General features: G+C 39.5%; 1 protein-coding gene across 3 annotated transcripts; it reads left to right on the top strand.

The window, feature by feature from the left end:
• The first annotated feature begins 1,620 nt into the window (after positions 1–1,620).
• Positions 1,621–21,762, top strand: cmtm4 (CKLF-like MARVEL transmembrane domain containing 4). Of its 3 annotated transcripts, XR_007037844.1 has the most exons (5): positions 1,634–2,324; positions 10,172–10,348; positions 20,298–20,396; positions 20,685–21,092; positions 21,215–21,762. XR_007037844.1 is itself a non-coding variant. In XM_047362307.1 (4 exons), the coding sequence occupies exons 1-4, from the start codon at positions 2,085–2,087 to the stop codon at positions 20,847–20,849; spliced, it is 681 nt and encodes a 226-aa protein (XP_047218263.1). In that variant the 5' UTR covers positions 1,634–2,084; the 3' UTR covers positions 20,850–21,762. The 3 variants fall into 3 exon arrangements, 2 of the variants coding, with proteins under 2 accessions (XP_047218264.1, XP_047218263.1); XM_047362307.1 differs by having other exon boundaries at positions 20,685–21,762; XM_047362308.1 differs by lacking the exon at positions 20,298–20,396 and having other exon boundaries at positions 1,621–2,324; positions 20,685–21,762.
• Position 21,763: the final 1 nt, after the last annotated feature.

Here is a 21,763-nt window from a genome sequence, read left to right on the forward strand (position 1 = left end):
GACACACAGACAGACATGTATAGGATAAACGATTGCACCCTGACTGCCATTAGGTATCGGGATGAAATCCTGGCTTAGACCCATTGTTAGACCCTTCACTGGTACAGTGGGTCCTGGGTTCCTCCTGATGCATGATAATGGATGAAGGAATTGATACCACTGGCCTCCCTGATCTAAATCCAATAGAGCATCTCTGGGACATGTTTAAGTCCATCAGTGCCACCAGGTTGCACTGTCCAGAAGCTCAGTAATGCCCTGGTCAGAATCTGGGAGGCGATACCCCAGGACACCGTCTGTCATCTCATAAGGATCATGCCCCGACATCATCAGGCATGAATACAAGCACGTGGAGGCCACACAAACGGCTGAGTACCATTTTTAGTTTCTGCAATGAACTTTCAGCAAATTGGACTAGGCTGCTGCATCAGTTTGACTCTCTTGGGATGTCATACAATTGTATCAAATTATGTGGCATCCCTTTGTTCCTAAAACATTACCGATTCCATATCAGTAACGGATATACAGCATGATTTATTTTCAGTTGAGATCTGGTGTGTTTTCAAAGTGTTCCTAATCTTTTTGAGCATTGTATATATGGTAATATTGTCTGACAATTCTTGTATGATCTGAAAGATTTAAGTTTGACATTAAAGCAAAAACACAAGAAAAACATTTTCATGGCCTTGGATGTGAACTGCTCTTTAACTGTTAGACGTTTTAGTCATGTAAAACCCTGCTGGCTAACATTTTGTAAAGGCAAAATGTGTTTATTATATTGTCTGTTACACATTTATGTAGCCACTAAATTGCCAGTTGAATTCTAGCTTCTTTTGCAGACAAAGAGAAGAAAAATATTGTCTTATGGCTTCAGAGTTAAAAAAAAAAATCCCACCTTTGTTGCAACTTTTTTCTGATAAAATAATTGTCAAAAGATCTTTTAGTTCCAAAATATTTTTTTCACTGTAACAGTTCTATTAGGGCTGCACCTAATCAGTAAATAAAAATCTTTCTGACCATACCTGTCAAATTGGAAAAAACAAAACACTGATATAGTCATTGCGTTAACATGTAATGGTGAAAAATATTCGATTCAGAAATGCTCACTGAACTGAAAATCCACTGGTCCACTAATTTATTAAAGAACAAAAAACTGCGTCCTAATTTTAGGCACTTTGTTGGAAGCTTTTAAATCTACAAAAACTCACCACGAGAGGGCGGTAAAGCGCAAGACAAACGGTGAGCTGCAATGAGACAATCTAAATACTTTGTGTTATGTACTGCTTACTTGAATAACTTATTTGATGGAAACCCACTTATACAGAGGAAAATTCCATAGTTTTAAAGTATTCCTCAAAATGTATACTTTGTCTAATAGGCCCTACAGAAATGGCCATACAAACTGGGAGCCGCAAAGAGTTCAAGGGACAAAGAAGTGTCCGCAAAAGACTGCATAGGCAAATTGATGGTTTAGTGGAAAGACAATGAACAAACTGCAGCTATGCTCGGCTCTCACGATGTGGTTTAGACTTGAATGGTTTTACAGTCTGTTTGGGAATAAAACGGGCACTGAGCCTACTCAAGAATGTGCAGTTTTTCAGAGGGGCGGGGACAAGCTGGCTTTCCATCCACAGCGAGCAAAGCGGCGACCAAAGGCAGCCTCACTACGCGCCTCCGTAATTGAGTTAGTTAGGAGGACAACAGGGGATGGGGGGGGGGGGGGATCTCTCTGCATTCTTCTGCATTAAAAGTATCGGATGTTTTTTGCGGTTATAGGTGGCGGATTAGGTGAGACCTAAATAATAAGCAACCTCGTCCGGGGGAAACGGACGCTGGGACTCGAACTAGTGACTCAAGGAATAAGTGCGGCTCTCTCAGCCAGGAGGAGGAAACGCTGCAGCTTGTTTTTCCTGCGCGTCGTTTTGTAGAGCATCTAACCCAGGATGAGGTTGTGAAAAGCGGACCTATTGGTTTGTCCCTCCGTCCACCTCCAGCCTGCATGAAACAAAGTCTGTTGTCCGCCACACAACCTGCGGCGCAGCGTAGACCCTGGCGTGCTGTCACCGCTGAGCGTTTTCCCCTGTTTTATGCTGCGAGTAAACACTTCTGCTGCTGAAGGTCTAGCGTCTCCTGCAATCACAATGAGGACCACAGAGGAGACCGAGGGATTTGACGGCGAGGCCTCAAACACGTCCATGATCTCCGGGGCCAGCAGCCCGTACCAGCCCACCACCGAGCCCGTCCTTTCGCGCAACGTTTTGGGCGCGATGAGGTGCGACATGGAGTACCTCAGGTCCTATTTCGGGATTTTAAAGGCGGTGGAAGTGGTGAGTTCAAGCACATATTAAGCTGCACCGCTCATATATGTGCTGCTGAATAAATCAAACTGACGTACAGCATAGGCCACTAACGCATTCATTAAGTTGGATAAAACGTCCTTATTTCTAGGGAATTAGAACAATTTCTTAATAAGGTGCAATGGTTCAAAACGCTCCTTCTTTGTAATCTATTTTCCACATGTGATCAATTCAAATGTGGTTTAAAGAAGAATTTGTGGATGAATTGAGCATGTAAAAGTAGTTAGTACCTTTCCCCCACTCATGAAGATTCAAAGGTCATGTTTTCCAGCATCACAGCTTCCACATCCCACTTTGGACCAACTCTTAACTGGTTCAACAAATTGTCTGTTTTTCTCTGATGAGTTTTATTGTTAGGATTTCCTCCAATTTTAGCCGAACCAGGTTTTATAACGTTTGCTGTGTGCAGGAAAGAAACTGCTTGCCAGTATCCCTACTAATGCTTTGCTGCTATTGAAGACCAGTGTCTGAAATGGTATAAGAGAGAGAACAACAAAATGAAACGAGTTCTCCAAAGATCTGATACAACTCAGCGGTGGAGGAAATATCTACTAAGGCTGGACTATATTTCTCTTCTTCTAGTGCCAGACAACTCAGTAAAGCCCCACACACTTGTGCACATGAAGTGTTTTGTGTCCAAAACAGGAAACATGGGGTAGTAATTACCTCAGTCAGTGTTTACGCACAACACGGATGACCTAAATAACCAAACTGTTGGTGCAGCCGTCTTTACGTTTAGAGCTTGGCTTGGAGTTGAAAGCGAAGTGTTTTAAATACTTTGACAGCTTTCTGGGCTGTGAGAGAGGATTACAGAGAGCCTAAGCTGTTGCACACACCTGCGATGTTTACCTTTGTGCATGTGGGAAGGTAGCATTGGAAGCCATCTGTCATCAGTGTTTGGAGCTTGCTGAACAGATTCATACTCAAATACTGCTTTACATGTTGACTCTGTTGCAGCACAAACCATTAGTTTATTTTTTTGTAAAAATTCTTTGCTTTAGTCAAATGTAATACCAGGCAAAATACATGATTGTTATTTCTTATGATTGCAATCATGCTCCTTTAATGTTTTTGCAAAAACTTTGCAGCAAACATCCTCTCTTACATTGCAAGTAGGATTTAGAAGGAGCTGTTGATTTTTTTTTGTGCCAGAAATAACGTCGATGTCAACTGATGCATTAAAAAGCAAACATGTCATTTATATGTATTCCGTCACCTGATTTATTAGCTTCTAGAACAACATTTTGGTAAAACTACAGCAGCACATATTTTCGGGTATGTCTCAACCTGCTTTGCACATCTGAATTTCCTCCCTTTCTCTCTTTTAAGATAGCTAGAGCTTAGTTAGACTGGATGAAGAGCATCAATTTTCATATCTTGCCAAAACTCCTCAGTTGAAGTTAGAACTAGACTTTGAATGAGCCATTCTAACACATGAATAGGCTTGGATTTAAACCATTCCATGGTAGGTCTGGCTGCATGTTGAGGGGCATTGTGGTTTTGCAGGTTTTAACATGTTTACATGCAGGATTGCTCTGAATTCAGCCCCATTCATCTTCTCATTAACTCTAACCACCTTTCCTGGCCTCACAGCATTATACTGCCACCACCATGTTTCATGGTGGACAATGGTGTTAGTTTGTTTTTATGTTATGTGTGGCTTTTTTGTAGGCCAAAAAGTTCCTTTTTTTATTCTCGTCGGACAGGACCACCTTCTATAATATGTTTGCGGTGTCTCCTACATAGCTTTTGGCAAATGGAGGGGGGAATTGTTTTGGCATTCTTTCAACAATTCAACCATCTTGTTATTCTTCCATAAAAGCCAGATATGTGGAGTGCAGGATTAATAGCTGTCCTGTAAATAGATTGTTCCACTGGAGATGTGGAGTGTATTTAAGAGTATCGGAGTAAAAGTGGTTGAATGCAAATGTTTACCACACTTTTCAGATTTTTATGTGTAAAAAGAACACATAAATTGCTTTCATACACTTCACAGTTACCCACTGATGTGTTTTGGTCTGTCAGAAAAATGAAAAATATATTAAGGTTGTGGCATGAGAAAATCAGAGAAAATTCAAGGGTTTTGAAAATTCTTTTAAGTCGGTGTATATCCTACTGCTATACTTTTGTTAAGACTGTCTTCATTCGAAGCGGTGGTTTGTTTTGCTGCATTAATGATTTTTCCAGCTGAGAGAGTCATATTTGTCCTCCACCAACAAGGAGAGGACCAATGAAAGTCTTCCAAGATTACTCTCAGTATCTCCAAGGAGCCTTGCTGGCTTCTAGCCAAGCATTAATAGCTCTGCTGGCCTTTCATTTTAATGCTCTGTGAGTTGTCCAAGGCTGCATGATGACCATGTAGAGCTAAGATCTGACAATGCTGAGCTGAATGATGAAATGTAGAGCTGTGCTCTGGAAAATGGTTCTTGAGCAGGAAGGGCTGTTGTCATTTGTTGCTAATAGATAAAGTTTATACAGTTACAAGAAAACGTTATTATCATCAGCGCAGAAAGAAAACTCTTTTCTTTTCTAGACATGGCAGAATAAAGAGTTATGCATTGTGAATCATAAACTTGTCAGGTTTTCAGCCTTTTCACAGTGAAAGGGCTGTACTGGAAAGCCTTGCCCTCTCCCCCTTTCAGTGGCTACTTCCTATTGTAGTATTTTTTTATTTTTCTGTTTTTTTTGTTTTTATTGTTTTTTTAAATTTTGTTTTTTACGTTTGTGAGTACCTGTCTGCTTCCATTTGACTTTTACATTGCTGCTAACACACCTGAATGTCTTCACCGTGAGACAATAAAGGAGCAATGCCTGATGTTACCATAATGTCTTCTGTGGTAAAAGGAAACTCTAACGTATTTTATGCAGGCTGCAGCTGCCAGCCTAATTAGGAAGCCCATTCTGCGTTTTGTTTATAGGTCTTTCATAGATCAGTGTTGAGTCTGCTCAAGTGATATTTTGCCATTGTATGTTTTGTTAAGCCTCCAGACCTACATTTATAGGAATGCTTGTGTTTTATACACCATTGACTGAATGCCAAACACACTGAATTTACCTCTAGATGTATTTAAATGCGTCTAATCAATTGAAGCTTAACGGTACCTTTGTTTCCTGAAACTTGCTACTGCAAAGACATGATGGAGAGACTTTCGAAGAAGATGATGTGAGCAGCCTCAATTGAGTTCATGCAGGGACTGACTCAGCTTACATAATGTGTAAAATGAATTAGTATCTCGGTACCCAATCAATGAGCAATCAAAAAGTTTTCCTAATCATGGCATTTTTTATTTATTTTTTCCTTTTACTGAGGTTTCTTTCTGCAAGCCTGTATGCAGTGTAGATGCTGTGTATAAAGCCTACCCAAAGCTATTTCTGTTTGTTTGCATATCTGATTGTGAGGCTATGGCATAGAGTGCAAGTTTCCATTAAAGGTGCTTTATGAACTTAATGTTCAAGCATAAAATAACTTTTAGCTGAGTAGTATCATGAATGTTGAAATGACGCTGATTGAAAATGTTTTTCATTGAGTTAGGAAAAACTATTTATCTGTTGAACTTGAAGGAAATATAAAATTTCTTGTAGCATGAAAGGTTAAGAGAATAAAAATGTTTATTTATTAAGAAAATGTTATATTTACCGCTGAGAGCTGTGGGACAGGGAGGGCCCCTTGGCAGCACATGCTAACCAACCTGTCTTCTTGTCACTCTGGAGCCATAAAATTCAAACCCTCAACCTCTCTATTCCTACATAAATGAATACATGGACTGAACATGACCCAGGCTGATCAGAAAGGCCTTGCAGTGGCATGTAATCTGACCAAGCACTGTCTGTTTTGGCAGCAGGTTTGCCTTTGTCTTTGTGCTGTTACTGGGTCCGCAAGCCCATATTCGCCTCGTGACCTTCACGCACTGTTAATAATCTAAAACACCTCAGGGTCTTATAGTGCTCCTACTGAACTGGATTTGATTCCCTGCAGGCCTCATGCCCAAACAGACCACGCTGATGATATGAGAGCATATTTCCACTTGTTCAAGTATTATTCAAACAAACCCTGATTAAATATTGCAATACGCTTTTTTATCTGTGGGTGTAAAGGAACTATTTCCAATGAGAGAGACTTTTCTAACCATCTTTTTGGAAAATTGTAGTTTTTAGAGGTTGAAATATTTAATTAAGACAATAACTACCACACACTGAAACACACTGAATTTACCAGCTTTCATATTGTCAATAAGTGTTGAAGCACATTCTGCATTTTGAGGAGATGGTCTCAGTCCCATTGAGGTGTAGCATATAATGTTGCTTTGCCTGCAGAATTAGACTGCTTCACAACAGATGGTGAGTAAGAATGGGATCAGCATCCAATATGTCCATAAACCCAACTAGTGTGTTTAATCCTAATGATTAGTGCATGCCTTCAATTAGAGGAGAGAAGAAGAAGAGAGCTGGTGTGGATGATCATGCATTTATACATGATAAAAACAAGATGCATATCTGTGAGGGTTGATATGAAAATCATTATTATTCAGCATGGTCCTTTTGCAATAAGCCCCCTCCACTTCCTTCACGTCCCCTGTAAACGCCTGACACCTGCTACACAGTGACCTTGTGGAAGCAATATGCTTTCCTCTTGAGACATGACATCATCTTCCAGCCCACTTTTCTGTGCTTGCACTTATGTTGCAGTCACAGAAGGATTGCCGTCCAACTACACACACAACTTCAGGCCCAAACAGATGTGCTGAAAAAAACCTTTATTCTCCCGGTTGTTGGCGAAGGACCTTTGTTGTGTCTTTTCTCTTTCTTTTTATGTCATGGATGGACATATTGTTATATCTCTTTATTTTTAACGGTAAGAAAATATTTTAATAATGTACAGAGGTCTTCCACAAGGCAGATATCTTTTTTTCTGAGCTGAGGAAGAAGATGAGAGGATCATCTTTTATTAATTTATAAAGCATTTTACGAACCAAAGGCAACCAAAGTTCTGTATAGGTGAATAAGAAAGGAAATAGAAGATACAAATAACAAAACAATAAAAGGAATAAGCAAGAAAATACAAGGTTGACCATATAAGCAATAAAATCAGCAATAAGAGGCATAGAAAAATCAAGGACTGGTATAATGGCCGGGCTCTCTGGAATTAAGAGCCAGTTTTAGAAGAAGAGATTTACAATCATTCACAGTTCCAGCAGACCTCACAGAAGGAGTGAATAAGGGTGTTTGGCTTGTTGAACACTGTCAAACATTGAGATTAAACTGGCCTGAATGAAATCAGATGGTCTTTGTTCTCTTACTATCAAAATTAAGGGCTACCAAACTCTTTCTTTTAGTTTTTACACAATTGTTTCAGAGAAAGGAATATTTTATTACTGTCATCTTAAAAACTGTTAGAGAATGCTGAACTGTGTAAGAGAATTTGTGGTATTCAAATAACCTACAGTCCCAGTTTTGGAACACCTCCCTCGGGAGGAGGCCCAGGGGGACGGCCAAAGACACGCTGGAGGGGAATGTCTCTCGGTTGGCCTGGGAACGACTCGGGCTCCCCCCAGAGGAGCTGGAGGAGATTTCTGGGGAGAGGGAAGTCTGGGTGTCTCTACTCATTCTGTTGCCCTCGCGACCCAGTTCCAGATAAATCAGAAGATGACAAGTACGGGTAGACGGATCAAAGCTGAGCTGTATAGTTATAGACGCAGTTTTGAGATTCATGAAATCTGCTGAATGTGACGTCCAGCCAATCAGAAAGCGAGCTGACAGAAACATGGAGGGGAATTACTCTGAACTCACGTTTAATCTCGAGAGGGTTGGCGAGATTTCTCGTCTGACATCTGAATATTCGTGAGTGAAATCTGTTCGTGTGTTATGTGTACACAACACACTGTAAGACTAAGCCTGTTATATCTACGATTTTTTATTGTCACGTGGGGATTCCTTTAGGTTTTTTAAATCAACTGACAATTTAAAAATCCTGCTGTGTGAATCAGGCATAAGATTGGAGTGTGAAAAAAAGTAAACCAGTTTTGCAATATAACGTTTTCCCCTCTGATTTGTGTTTGTGATTATCTCATTTTTTTGTTCTCTTTTTATTCCAATCAAAAGTTTAAAAAAGATAAACTGTCCACATCCTTAAACTCTTGTCTGTGCAATTCCCCCGATACGCTTGCCCATAGATATGCAGATCTTCAGTGCAGCCTACATGCAAATTTTGCTCAAACAAGCCTAAGGTCGCTGGGTTGTCAATACCAGAACCTTATTAATGTAAAGCTTTACTTCCAGCAGTTTGAAGGTTCATTATTTTCTGTTTGAGAATACAATAAAGGATTCTACAGTCAATCTGCATCTCATTAAGGAGTTTATGATCTTTACTGAACAATCAGTACCATCATAAACCATATCATCACCCAAAAATCTAAAATCTGATACTAAAGGCGTCTATAGGATACCGCAGATCCTACAAATAGCAATTAATTTTGTCCTTGGTCAGTACAGAAATATCAGACTTAATTCATTTGATACTTTGAAAATGTTTCTAAGACAATTATTTACTAAAATGTATTTCCCAAAAACATCAAAAGACATTAAACAATATCTTGTATTAACTGTACACAGGATTATCCCAGCAAAAGGGAGGAATGTACAGTTCTCTTCACAACTTGACTCAAAGTGCTTTACACTATAGGTACATTGACGCAGTCACACTCACATTCATACACTGATATGAAGATCAGCAGGTAATCTGAGGTTGTGCCTTAGTTTTCTCCTGTAACATTTCACATGGCCGGAGCATAGCGAGATGACTCTTTGTCCATTTCTCTTTGCACAACCTCTAGATCTTCCAGGTTCCTAACTCCTCTTATGCTTTCTTTTCATGAGCTCACCCCATATGTGAAGGTTTGATGCCAGAGGCTGGCCTGGAACAAAGTTGATTTTGTAATTAGTCAAAATGTTTGGTCTGGTTTTGGCCATATGTTTTTTTGGTATCCAGCAAGAGGCCCGCAGACTATCTGTTTTCAGTTTTTTGTCATAGGGTGTCAAATTTTGTTTTAACATTTTCTGGTATATTAAGGAGTTTATGATGCCTCGCTCTCTAACAAGGTTCCACATGTTTACCTTTGTGATTGAAGGAAAGAAATTATTTTCTTATGGATAGCCACCAAAACAATGGTCAACTAGATGCATGTAATTTCAAAGAAGAATGATCAAATTCTTAAAAATCAAGAACACAAAAAACTATGTGCACCGCTAGTGGAAATATTGTTCTTAGCAAATCAGACCAAACGTGTAATACTATTCGACAAATCGATAAGTAAATTAAGATAACCCAAAATAACTATTCTTACTCTTCTGTTAATAAAAACCTGAACAAAAATGTGAAAGTTTTACTGTTTTTGACACTGTTTTTAGAGAAAGTATGTAAAATGTCAACCACTGAATGACAAACGTTTTGACTGGTAGTGTATTCCTTTTGCGATGGTATATATGTGCAGGATATAAATGAAGTTTCACAATTGTGACTCTCATGGGGTGACATTTTTGGATAGCTAAATGAAAATGTTAGGGAATGTGATGATAGTGGGTTGTTTTCCCTGTGCCATTGAAATGCATGGCAGAAAAGCAACACGGTGCTGCATTTTTAAGGCGACTTTGCATGAGAGACTTTTTGCCACGATTTTCCAAGTCTATGCAGAATGAATTAATCTAAATGGACTAATGAAGCAAAGGTTAACAATAAACATTATCCAACATTGTACACCCAGGATGTCCTTTTTCTCCAAACTTAAACTTATTGTTATTTTCTGTTCTCCCGATCTCTGCAGGTCCTGTCATTCATCAGTTTTATCTGCATTGAGACCATCATGATGTGTTCTCCCTGTGCAGGGGTCTACTTCTTTGAGTTTGTTAGCTGCAGTTCCTTCGTTGTGACGGGGGTTCTTCTCCTGATCTTCTGCATTAACCTTCACATCAAGGTTCCCCAAGTTAACTGGAACCTGACGGTATGTATAAAGAGGGGGAAGCGCAGGCCGGTGTCGGATGAGTTTTGAAGCTAAAGGTGGTCAATTTGTCAACTCTAAAGAAGCACCCAGGTTAGCTTACTGTAAACAGTGATACATGCAGTATATTATTCAACATGGCTTATGTCCTGAAGTTATGGTTTTGGATAAGATGCCCAATTGGGGCTAGTAGGGTGACTTGTGTTAACTTTTGGATGTAGCACCAAAACTAAAAGCTAAAATGTAACCAACATGCTGGAAATGTGTTTAAATTCACATCTGTACTTGTAAATACACAGTGTTATAGAAAAGCATATTTCTTCTACTTTTACATTTCCTGTTTTAGCTCGGTTAGGATTACCAAAATTATTTCATTTGCCAAATGTCAAAAAAATGAAAGAACGTTTTTAGAAAATCTTTTATTTACATTTATATATATATATTTTTAAATATTTAGTTTTTATTTGTCATAGCTTGTGGAAGGATACACAAGATGTTTGACCCAGGACATACAGTCATACAGTCTAAAGGCAATACTACAAAATATCATGGAAAGTACTTCTCTAATCTCATTACGATTATGAGTTACTACCCAAACAGCCAACATTAAATCCAGTTTTCCAATCAATTGAAGACTGGGCGTTTTTACAGAATAAAAATGGATCTCGTCCTATCAAAGTTAGACATTTTACAATGTAAACAAGCATGTGGTCCATGTATTTTGTATTTTTTACTGTGTAAATCATGTATTCAGCATTAGCCCTGTTTAGGTTCTGTGTTTCTAGTAATTTTGTATCATATTTTCTTTGGTGTTCAGCAGTGATGGTTGCCATGTGATCAGAATGGTTTCTGCTCTAACTTTCAGCTTCAGTCTGGGTCCACTGTTTCTTCAATGTTTTCTGTTTTATTATTTGCCACATTGCTCTTTAATTCCTTTATTACTGAACAGAGGAGTACTGAGGAGGCTGTGCTGGACGTTTTGCCGCCTTACCATTTTGTACCTATATTTAGCTCTTACAACCGGCTGTAAGATGCTAATATTTAAACAGATGATGCAAGCATAAGATGTCCAGCATGTTTACCAAAACACTTTGCAGATACAGAAGCTTTTCTGACCTTTTTGTATCCCTCTCAAACATCAGAGCATCAATGTTTTGCCAAGGTTTTACTCTGCTTTGTAATCCCTACTCTGGAGCATGGCTAGAATCAGGGCTAATCGTCATCCTTCAGCCTTATAGGCAGAATATCTCAGAATGATGCTCTTCCTGTTGCCTTTCCATTTAATACGGTCTTCTCCGGACATTAGTTTCATGTTACCAGAGTTACCAGTGGATGAAAATGACTCAGTTTGTATTGATTTTGATGCCGATTAGTATATTTAAAGAATTCATGTTTTCAGTATTCATTTTATTGAAATATGCATCATTTTGACAACCCTAAAGCATTTACTTTTATAGCAGAAACTGCACTACTTAAGCTTTACTTCTATGCAGGATCATGTTGTTGGAGTCTTGCATGTAGTAAAACTCTAAAGCTTAATACTCACAGCAAGTCTTTGGTTTGGCAAGCCTACAGTTTGACGACTTGCTTACTCAGCTGTAAGCAAATGAGCTGGTTGGTGTTCTGCAGATCCTGTTCCTGTATTGCCTGCACACCATATATGTGTGTGTGTATGTTCCACGGGGGTGTAGCACAACTGTCTCCAACAGTATTTCCAGGAGCCGCACAGCTTACAGTGAATGTCGTGGCAATGCAGTTAAGTCAGATGTCCAAACCCAACCACAGATATCGGATTCCTTCATGGTTTTCCTCATGCAGTGTTCCACCTCAAACATGAAGAGAAGGTGGGCTCTGGCTTCAGCTTTTAGGGGCGAAGCATACCAAAGCTCTTTTACAGACTTTGAGAGGCCAGAGTCAATTAAAAAGTGCTGATTTAAGAATTTTTACCCAACATGTTGGACTACCACAGTGCATATAATCTAAAATCCCCATCTTGATACTTTTCACCTTTTGTCATCCGTGCCTTAACTAAATGCAGTTTCGATGTTCACTGTTTTTTCTTTGTTGTTTTTTTATCAAGAATGCAGCAAATAGTTTCTAAACATATAATTAACATGCATTGTGTGTTATGTATCTTTAAAGGCTTCATTCTTGGGTTTCTGCTGCATATGTTTATGCAAAAGGTCTTTAATATTTTGTCAAAAAATACATAAAAAACAAAAACACCAGTTTATTCTGGGTATCAGAGAAAGATTAGGTGTAGGTGTTGCTCTCCATATTCCACAAGTTCTGCTCTGGCTCCAAACTGTTACGTCACATGAACCCACAATGCTCGGCTGTTCTCCTGAGTGTCGGCTCAGCCTCATGCTGAGAATGTCTGCAAAGTTCAAAGCTGCCTCAATCACATTAGGCCTCTGGGAATTTCGCTATGAATGCACATTTCAGGGAGTTAACAACAGTTAACCCTTCTGCTATGTTTTCTCACTTTCCCAACTGCAGAATCTGACAGCAGACCTCTGTGGGTCTGAGCTGGTGTGTGATTTGGTCATGGATTTAATTGTGCTGCAAGATTTTATTGTTTTAATTCAACTCTTGTGATGACTTTGGCAGTGGGCCTTGACTGAACTCCCACTCCTTCCACAAGGAAATTAATTGAATCCTGGGACTTTGCTGTCATTTGATAATTACAAGTGATAATGGTAAACTTGAGAGCCTAGCTCTTCGATTTAGACCACCTGGTGCATTAGTTTTCTAGATCATAGCCAAATAAGAGTCACGCAAAGAGATTCTGAAAAGAAATAGGCTAATATAAAAGGAATCAGACACATTAAGAGCAAAAAGTGGGAGGGACAGAGAGAGGGAACTTGTTAGTCTCATTTTAGAAAGAGCAGCAGTTTGGTTAGTTTGGCTATGCACCTAGTATGATCTAGTTGTTTGTTCTGAGAACAGACAGCATCTAATCAAAATCAATGCATGACTGAACTTTGGGTGTTTCAGATTGATGGTCATGCCACAGTGGTTTAGCACTTATTTAGGGTCAAGCCCAGTGTCTTTCAGAATGGATCCTTGCTCTTATTGGTAATTTTATAATTATTTTACATGAACATAGCAAACCAGTGTGATGGTTTGAGTCTGGGTTCCTTGTTTCCCCCTAATGTCATTGATCGCTCTCATTGCTTTCAAGGTGCCTTAGTCAAAATTCTAAGAAACAAATTGTACACTTTTTTGAGAGTTTATGGGAATAAACAGATTTAAACCTCAAATTGTAAATGTTAAAGGTTGGTCTATTAATGGGTTTTAAATAAAGCTCCAGACTATAAAAAAAAAAGATCCTGACTAAAGCAACCACATTTAATGCAAAACACTTGAGTATATCTTTGCTGTTCCTTTATCACATGCACATAGCATACTGCATACCACAAGGGTATTGAGGCCATGCCTTCTACATGAACTGTGCATTCAGATGATTTGTAGAAGCCTGGGCTACTGGGTCACATTTTTGAGCCCAGAGCACAAGCCTACTCACCCATTTGAGTTCATGGACTACATAAAGTGAAGTAAGTTTTGATTTTATCATTGGGTAAGTTTTCAATGGATGGTGTTAATCTTTAGCATACAAATATCACATCTATGTCTGTCCAAGATTAAAAATATTTAATTGATATCTATTTGGATATGGTACAGTTATTTTAAATTATGTCCAATTTCCATTTAATTCCAATGAAAAGTTTACAATTTTATTATTTCTTCTCATGGAAGTTTCCTGAAATTTTCCTGAATTTTGTGTCAATCTATAATTCTTTTTCCTTGTCTGGATAAGTTTAGAAAGAAAAATATATAGAAAACTGAGTTTTCAGTTTATCTTCGTTTTTCTAAACACTAAAAATCACAATTTCTATAATATAGTAGACTTTCTTATTTAGATAACATTCTTTATCTATGATTTGCCACATAAAAACCTTTATCCATCGCTTTGAATGTTTTGTTTTGAGTTACCAATGGCCCATGCAGATAAATACATACTAAATTCCCAACTAAATAAAAAATTATAACTTTTTGGCTTTTGGACCCTCTTAGAAAAGTGAACCCGAACCTGTAGTTCCTAAACTGAGTCTTATATAGATCGCCAGATCAAACACTGAAACTTGTTTTTTCTTAATTTTTACAAAGGATACAATTATGTCAGAGATCACAAATTGTGTCTTATAGAATCTGTATTTACTGCAATCTAATCTAATCCTTAACTAACAATTAAAAGTGTTAAAGATTTTGTTATAGAGCTGTTGAGATTCCCCAACAAGTTGTAAAATAGCACTTTACCACAATGTGGTACCAATGTTTCATTAGCTTCTGATCCCACATTCGTTTTTTCAGGATTTCATAGAATTTGAAGTGAATATTTTGCGTCCAGAATGTAATGAAAACTGCCATGACTTTGAGTTTGGAAAATTATAGATTATGAATTGGAAAATTTTGGAATTAGGAAAAACTCGCTTCGAGACGATTCTGGTCCACCGATCGAGAGTCTCAGGGGGGGAAAGAGGTACACCACCAACACTGTTTACAGTGGGAAGGGGGTGCTTGTTGACTTCAACTCGGGACGTTGTGGATCATTGGGCGGAATACTTCGAAGACCTCCTCAATCCCACCGGCACGTCTTCCACTGAGGAAGCAGAGCCTGGGGACCTTCGGGTGGGCTCTCCAATCTCTGGTGCTGAGGTCACAAAGGTGATTAAAAAGCTCCTCGGTGGTAAGGCCCTGGGGGTGGATGTGATTCGCCCGTAGTTCCTCGAGGTTCTGGATGTTGTAGGGTTGTGTTGGTTAACGTGACTCTGCAGCATCGCATGGACATCAGGGGCAGTTCCACTGGATTGGCAGACGGAGGAGGTGGTCCCCCTGTTCAAAAAGGGGGACCGTAGAGTGTGTTCCCACCATAGGGGAGTCACACTCTTAAGCCGGTGGTCGGGAAAGGAGGGTCCGTTGGATAGTCGAACCTTGGATTCAGGAATAGCATTGTGGTTTTCATTCTGGCCGTGGAACACTAGACCAGCTCTACACCCTCAGCAGGTTTCCTGGGGGGTGCATGGGAGTTCGCCCAACCAGTCTACATGTGCTTTGTGGACTTGGAGAAGGCGTTCGACCGTGTCCCTTGGGGAATCTTGTGGGGGGTACTCTGGGAGTATGGGGTACCAGGCCCTTTGATACGGACTGTTAGGTCCCTGTATGACTAGTGTCAGAGCTTGGTCCTCATTGCCGGCAGTAAGTCGGACTCGTTTCTGGTGAGGGTTGGACTCCGCCAAGGTTGCCCTTTGTCACCGATTCTGTTCATAACTTTTATGGACAGAATTTCTAGGCGCAGCCAAGGTGTTGAGGGGATCCATTTTGGTGGCCGTAGGATTGCGTCTCTGCTTTTTGTGGATGATGTGGTCCTATTGGCTTCATCAGCTCGTGATCTACAGCTCTAACTAGAGCATGAAGATCCAACATCCACGCAGATAGTTATTTTTCATTCTTTGAAAGCTCCCGGTAAATAAACATCAAGGCCCAACTAAGGGTTCTAATTATTTCTAACACCAGTTGTTAATCTGTCAACGGTCCAGACCAGAGATCACTTTTCACATGTCTTATTAACTTTACTTGAAGTGGAATCCAGTAAAAGCTTTCTTGGTTTGCAGGGCTGAAGTCCACCACCCAGGCAGACAAAAGACACAAAAAAACTTTATTTTATCATTTTATTAATGCACAAGGCTCCCTGGCCCTGTGAGGTTTGCAGCAACTGTCAGGAGAATAGATTTCATAAGCAGCGCTCTGCTGCTGCTGTTAGGGTTTCCATAGTTACACTTCAGTGATAATTTCCACTTTCAAACCTGAGAGCATAGAAGTCACATACAGTGACAGGGAACTGCTAACGAGTTCTGCAGGAAAAAAACAATCCCTTATTTTGTACCCAAGCTTTGTACCATGTATCCTACAAGCTCAAAATAGATCATTTGCTAGGCTGACTTTGCAGCGACCTCTTGCCTAGGGGTCATCCTGTAAAAGTACAAACTAGAGTCATGAAAGATTCAGCATACATAGGAGGAATACATGAAGTTCTGCCAGTGTGTTAGAGGTTTACAGTTACATTTTACAGTTACAATAGTCTATTTCTAGGAAAAATCTTCTCAAATCAGAGTTCAAAATGAAAAACAACGACACACATTGATTATTCCAGATTGTCTTAATGTCCAGATTGGTTAGAGAGCATCTGTGAGCTGCGAATTTTCTACTCTTGCCTCAAATTCTTGATTGGATTTAGGTCTGGACTTTAACTAGGTCACTGTAAAATATGTATAGCCTTTGATCTAAACCATTCCATTGTAGCTCTTGATGTATGTTTAGGGTTTCTCTCCTGCTGGTAGTTAAACCTCTGCCCCAGTCGCTAGTCTTTTGGAGCCTTAAACAGGTTTTCTTCCAGAATTACCCTGTTTTTTGTTCCATGCATCTTTTTGTCTACTCTGATCCTCCTCCCTGTATCTGAAAACATCCTTGCAGCTTGATGCTGCCACCACAATCTTTCACCAGGGGTGTTTTTTTTTTTTTTTACTACATCCAGTCTTAATTTTCCTCCACACAAGGCTAGCAAGTTCAGTTTAGATCTGTTGTGATCATGGCGCCTTTTTTCACATTTCTGCTGTGTCCCCTAAATGGCTTGTCACAAACTTGAAACAGAACTTCTCTGGTTGTGGTTCTCTGATTAATGCTCTCTTGTTACATTATGTGGGAAGACATGTTTTGGTAAATTTGCAGTTGTGTCCTCATTCCATTTTCAGATGATGGATTAAACATCTGGAAAATATTTAAAACTTAAAAACCTTATTTAAAACCTTTTTCCTGGCGTTTCTGCTCTGTTCCTGGGTCTTCATGATGCAGTTTCTTCATTATTTGTTAAAAAGCCTCTGAGGCCTTCATGGAACAGCTGTTTCTATACAGAGATTAGGTTACCCACAGGTTAATCTATTACTAGGTTTCTGACTTCTGAAGGTGATTGATTTCACTGGATTTTATTTAAGGAGGTCCTACTAATGGGGCTGAATAAGTATGCATGTCACACATTTTATATTTGTTTGTAGAAATGTTGAAAACTGTGCCAGTTTCCTTTCACAATTATGTGCAACTGTATAGATCACGTAGGATGTAAATGAAATGCATTGAAATTTGTTGTGTGTCAAAATGGGAAAAAATTCAAAGGCATTATATTATATATACCCTACTTTAAATGGGGCATTCAGTCAAAAACACACAAAACAGAAAAATAAAGAGGCCAATCATAACAGGTATATAAAACTGGATCTCAAAAATTAAAGGTGTGAAGTCACTGACTGGATGCAATCTGCTGGGTTTCCTTAGATAGAAAAGCTTTTTATCCAATTTGAATAAAAAGCTAACTCCGACTGCACTGTTCAGTGGTTAGGATTAATAGGAATGTATGAACCTGACTGTTGTGAAGTGCCTTGAGACAACATGTGTTGTGAATTGGCGCTATATAAATAAAACTGAATTGAATTGAATTGAAGAAACGTTTCAGCAGATGAGAGCAGGGACACTGGAGGGGGAATATGTAGGAAGCTCATGGTCAAAGGTTTCTATTATAACTCTGGTGTTTATCCACTGTGTATGTAGGGAAATACTGACTACTGATTAAACAGCTGATCAGTGGAGCGTTTCACATTTTATGTTTTTTTTGTTTCCCTGCTGAGTTGTGTGTTTCAGTGGTGCGTTCATGCTCTTATGTTTAACTGTGAGTCCGGTCACTCTGGGACATTGCTATTGTTTAAGCCTCATGCGTCATATGACCATGTCTATAATGATTACAATCATCCATCTGATCACGAGGGCCGGGATCCAGAGTGTTACGCTCTTAACCCTTTCCTGGCTGAAAACTACAGAGGAGGACATAAAACAGGAGTGTCTATTAATTGTCCTCTCGTGTAAAAAGGTGGGGGGTGTAGTATGTGTGTCCAGAGGGTGTGTGCATAAGATGAGATGTTAGGTAGCCGTTTATTTAGCTGTGTTCTGCTTGTACCTCATGGCCATAGTGAGGAACCAGGAAGCAGTTTGGTTGGTTGGAAGGGTGGAAGCAAACTCTTTGTTTGTTTAGTGAAGAACAACATTATCCAGGATATGTTTCTGTGGCTGATACGGGTAAAAATAGTGGCAAAGGTTCCTAAATGTTTTTCCGTTGAAGCAGAGATCAATTTGTCGACATTCAAACAGGATCACTGGACTCATAGGAACCATCTTTTTAAAAATATATATATTATTTTAATACATTATGTGACATATTTGCTGTAACAGTTGGAATCTATTTGAATAATAAATGTGGGAGGCAGCTTTTGTCGCCAGCTAGTCAGCACACAGCACAAAGACACACAGGACAAACCACCACACACACACACACACACACACACACACACACACATACACAAACAATAAGGGCAATTTAGAGAAGTCAAATAACCTAATAGTCATGTTGGTGGATTGTGGGAACAAGCTGGAGTACCCGAAGAAAACATGCACAGGGAGAACATGTAAACTTATTGCAGAAAGACCTCCGGCCAGGATTCGAGCCCCGGACCTTCTTGCTGCAAGGCAACAGTGTTACTAACTGCACTACCATGCAGCCATGGCAAGATTTCAGAGAGACCAAACAACAAAACAAAACAATGCATATCAAAATGACCTGGAAGAGGAATAGTTCGTCTCTTAATGGACTAATAGTGGCCACTTTTACTACACCCCAAAAGTGTAGGATTGATACCTCTTTTGCACAATGAATTCATACTTTGGCAGTTTTTCTAATTGTACATCTTTTATATTCTAAAGTAAGCTAGCTATCTGTCTGTCTGTCTGTCTGTCTGTCTGTCTGTCTGTCTGTCTGTCTGTCTGTCTGTCTGTCTGTCTGTCTGTCTGTCTGTCTGTCTGTCTGTCTGTCTGTCTGTCTGTCTGTCTCTGTCTGTCTGTTGGTCGATTGTAGTGGAGTAGTATTTATATTGTCATACTACTTGCTGTTCCACTATGACACACATAGTCATAAAGGGCATTGCTGCAAAATGTCTGACTTTCTTTTTGTCTTACAATTTTGTGGCACTATAGTGGCCTATAATGCACTGTTAGTTAAAAGTAAATAACCACACGACATCTCTGACTTCCTCTTTCTGCTGAACATCTTATCATGAAACATTTTAGCTACTGCCATTTTAAAGCCCTGTGGTTGGGCACGTCCCACACCTGCTTCCAGGGCAACCATTATGGAATTGGGTTATTAGATGATTAGAATGCGGGATGCATGAAATGTGGAACCCCTAAAAGCTACTTAGAGCATGCGTATTACTATCCCAAGTTCAGTCTTGCAGCAATATGATGCAGCTTGAAATGGACTTAGAACCCAACAAGAAAAATGGGCTAGAATTGACTGATGTTATGGTCCTCAGAGTTGAGATTTTTCATCCTGGACAGTGACGAGGTGCAAGATTTCTGACACAACAAAAAGGAATGACAAGTAGAGAACTGATGCTTGAAAACATGACAGAAACAAAAATACCACAGAAAAAGCATGACGTCAATCAAGCATTACAAAAGTACTGAAGTAACCATGTTGAAATGTAACTCCTGTTTCTTTATATCTGTTTCTTAATATAGTGGTGCACATGTAACATAAATCCATAGACACTAAAAACCAACCTGAAATGTCATGAGTGGTTTATCCGATTGGTTTCGTTTTAATATCACCAGTTCTACCGTTTACAAAGAAAAGCAGAGCTCTGTAGAAAACATAAGAAAAACGTCTTAAACCTAAAATGGCAAATTAAAAAGTTAATGTAGGGGTGATATTTTGCCTCAAAGTTAGTGAGTTAAATCCTTTAGATGAATACTAATTAATGTGGGTGTTACCATATGTGTCTTCCTGCAGGACCTGGTTAACACTGCTGCTAGCACATTTTTCTTCTCCCTCTCATCCCTCGTTCTGGCCTGCATCAACCACAACACTGGATCTGAAATAGCAGCAGTAGTAAGTTTTCCGGACCAAAACACCTGCAGTCATACAACTGCACACAATCAAGGCTAAATGTGAAAGTCATTCTGGTTTTGAATAAACAGATATGTTGCAGAAAAATGAATTTTTACCTCAAAAAGGTATCATTTTATTACAGAGGGTTATCTTAGCAGCAGATTTAACTGTGTTAGCTTGAGAGTTTGGCAGAAGCAAACTTAAGGATCTCGTTAATCATGTAGGTATTTGGTTTCCCATTTAAATTCAGACCTTGTTCTCCTGCTTCCTGTTTCCACTTGTATGCAGATCTTCGGCTTCCTGGTGACAGGTGTGTACGGCCTAAACACCTTCCTGGCGGTACGGAGGTGGCGCAGTGGCAACGGGTGTCAGGGAGCCGCTCAGACCAGTGAGTACATGCGAGCGCGCACTGCATCACGTGGAGAAATGGAGGCTCGACCTGAGCTCGCGTGAGAGCTGGCAAATAAGCTACGTACAGGCGGCTGACTGAGATGAAGGCAGCTCTGGCCTTCTGAACTTGGTTCACCTTTGGACCCCTGCAGCTCTGATGCCAAGTCAAGATCCATTTTACAGCCCGAAGATGGACCATGTGGTTCAGGAGTCACTTTGATTCCTTATCACATAAAACACTTTCACACGAAAGGCTGGATCAGAACTGAAGGTGTGACCCAATGAGGAGACAATCTTCCATGTCATGTAAGATCTGCCAAAAAGGCCGACTTCCACATCAGCCCCTGTTCTGGAGACTGTAGTGACATTTGCAAAAGTTTTGTCTTTCACTGTGATTGAAGTTTTCTAAGTTTGCTTGTGTCCCCCAGGTTTCTGTGAAGTATGCAGTAAAAAACAATATGACTGCGGACATGGGATCCATGGAGGAGCACCTCTGACTATCACCTGCATTGCAATCATCCCTTTATTGTTACATCCTGCAGCCTTTTGCTACTTCTTGTGAACAAGGCTGGTAGTAGATAGTCATCTCTGATGATTGTGACTGGTTTGTTTTGGTTGATTTTGTAGTTGCCTTTTAACTTGTAACCTAAAAATTACTAAAAGATTTTGCTGTCAGCAGTAACACAGTAGCAGTGCAGGAGGAGGATTCCTTACTTATAAAGTAATGTGAGGTTAGTTTTTATAAATGATTGGAAACATTTGACTTTGTCACTGAGAACTATATAATAGCAGAACAAGAATATTAAATATGATTTGTTTTATCAACCAAAAATGTTGTCTTGACCTTAGTTTACTTTGTTTTTGCTATGAAATCATCATAATCAACTTATTTGATCCCATTTATTCAGCACCCTTTGATCCAAAAGATACAATTATCTATCTTGCTTTTCTAATAAAATATTGTTTTAACCAAAAAC

This window comes from Girardinichthys multiradiatus, chromosome 4 (genome assembly GCF_021462225.1).
Source record: "Girardinichthys multiradiatus isolate DD_20200921_A chromosome 4, DD_fGirMul_XY1, whole genome shotgun sequence".
In the NCBI taxonomy this organism is placed as follows: Eukaryota; Metazoa; Chordata; class Actinopteri; order Cyprinodontiformes; family Goodeidae; genus Girardinichthys; species Girardinichthys multiradiatus.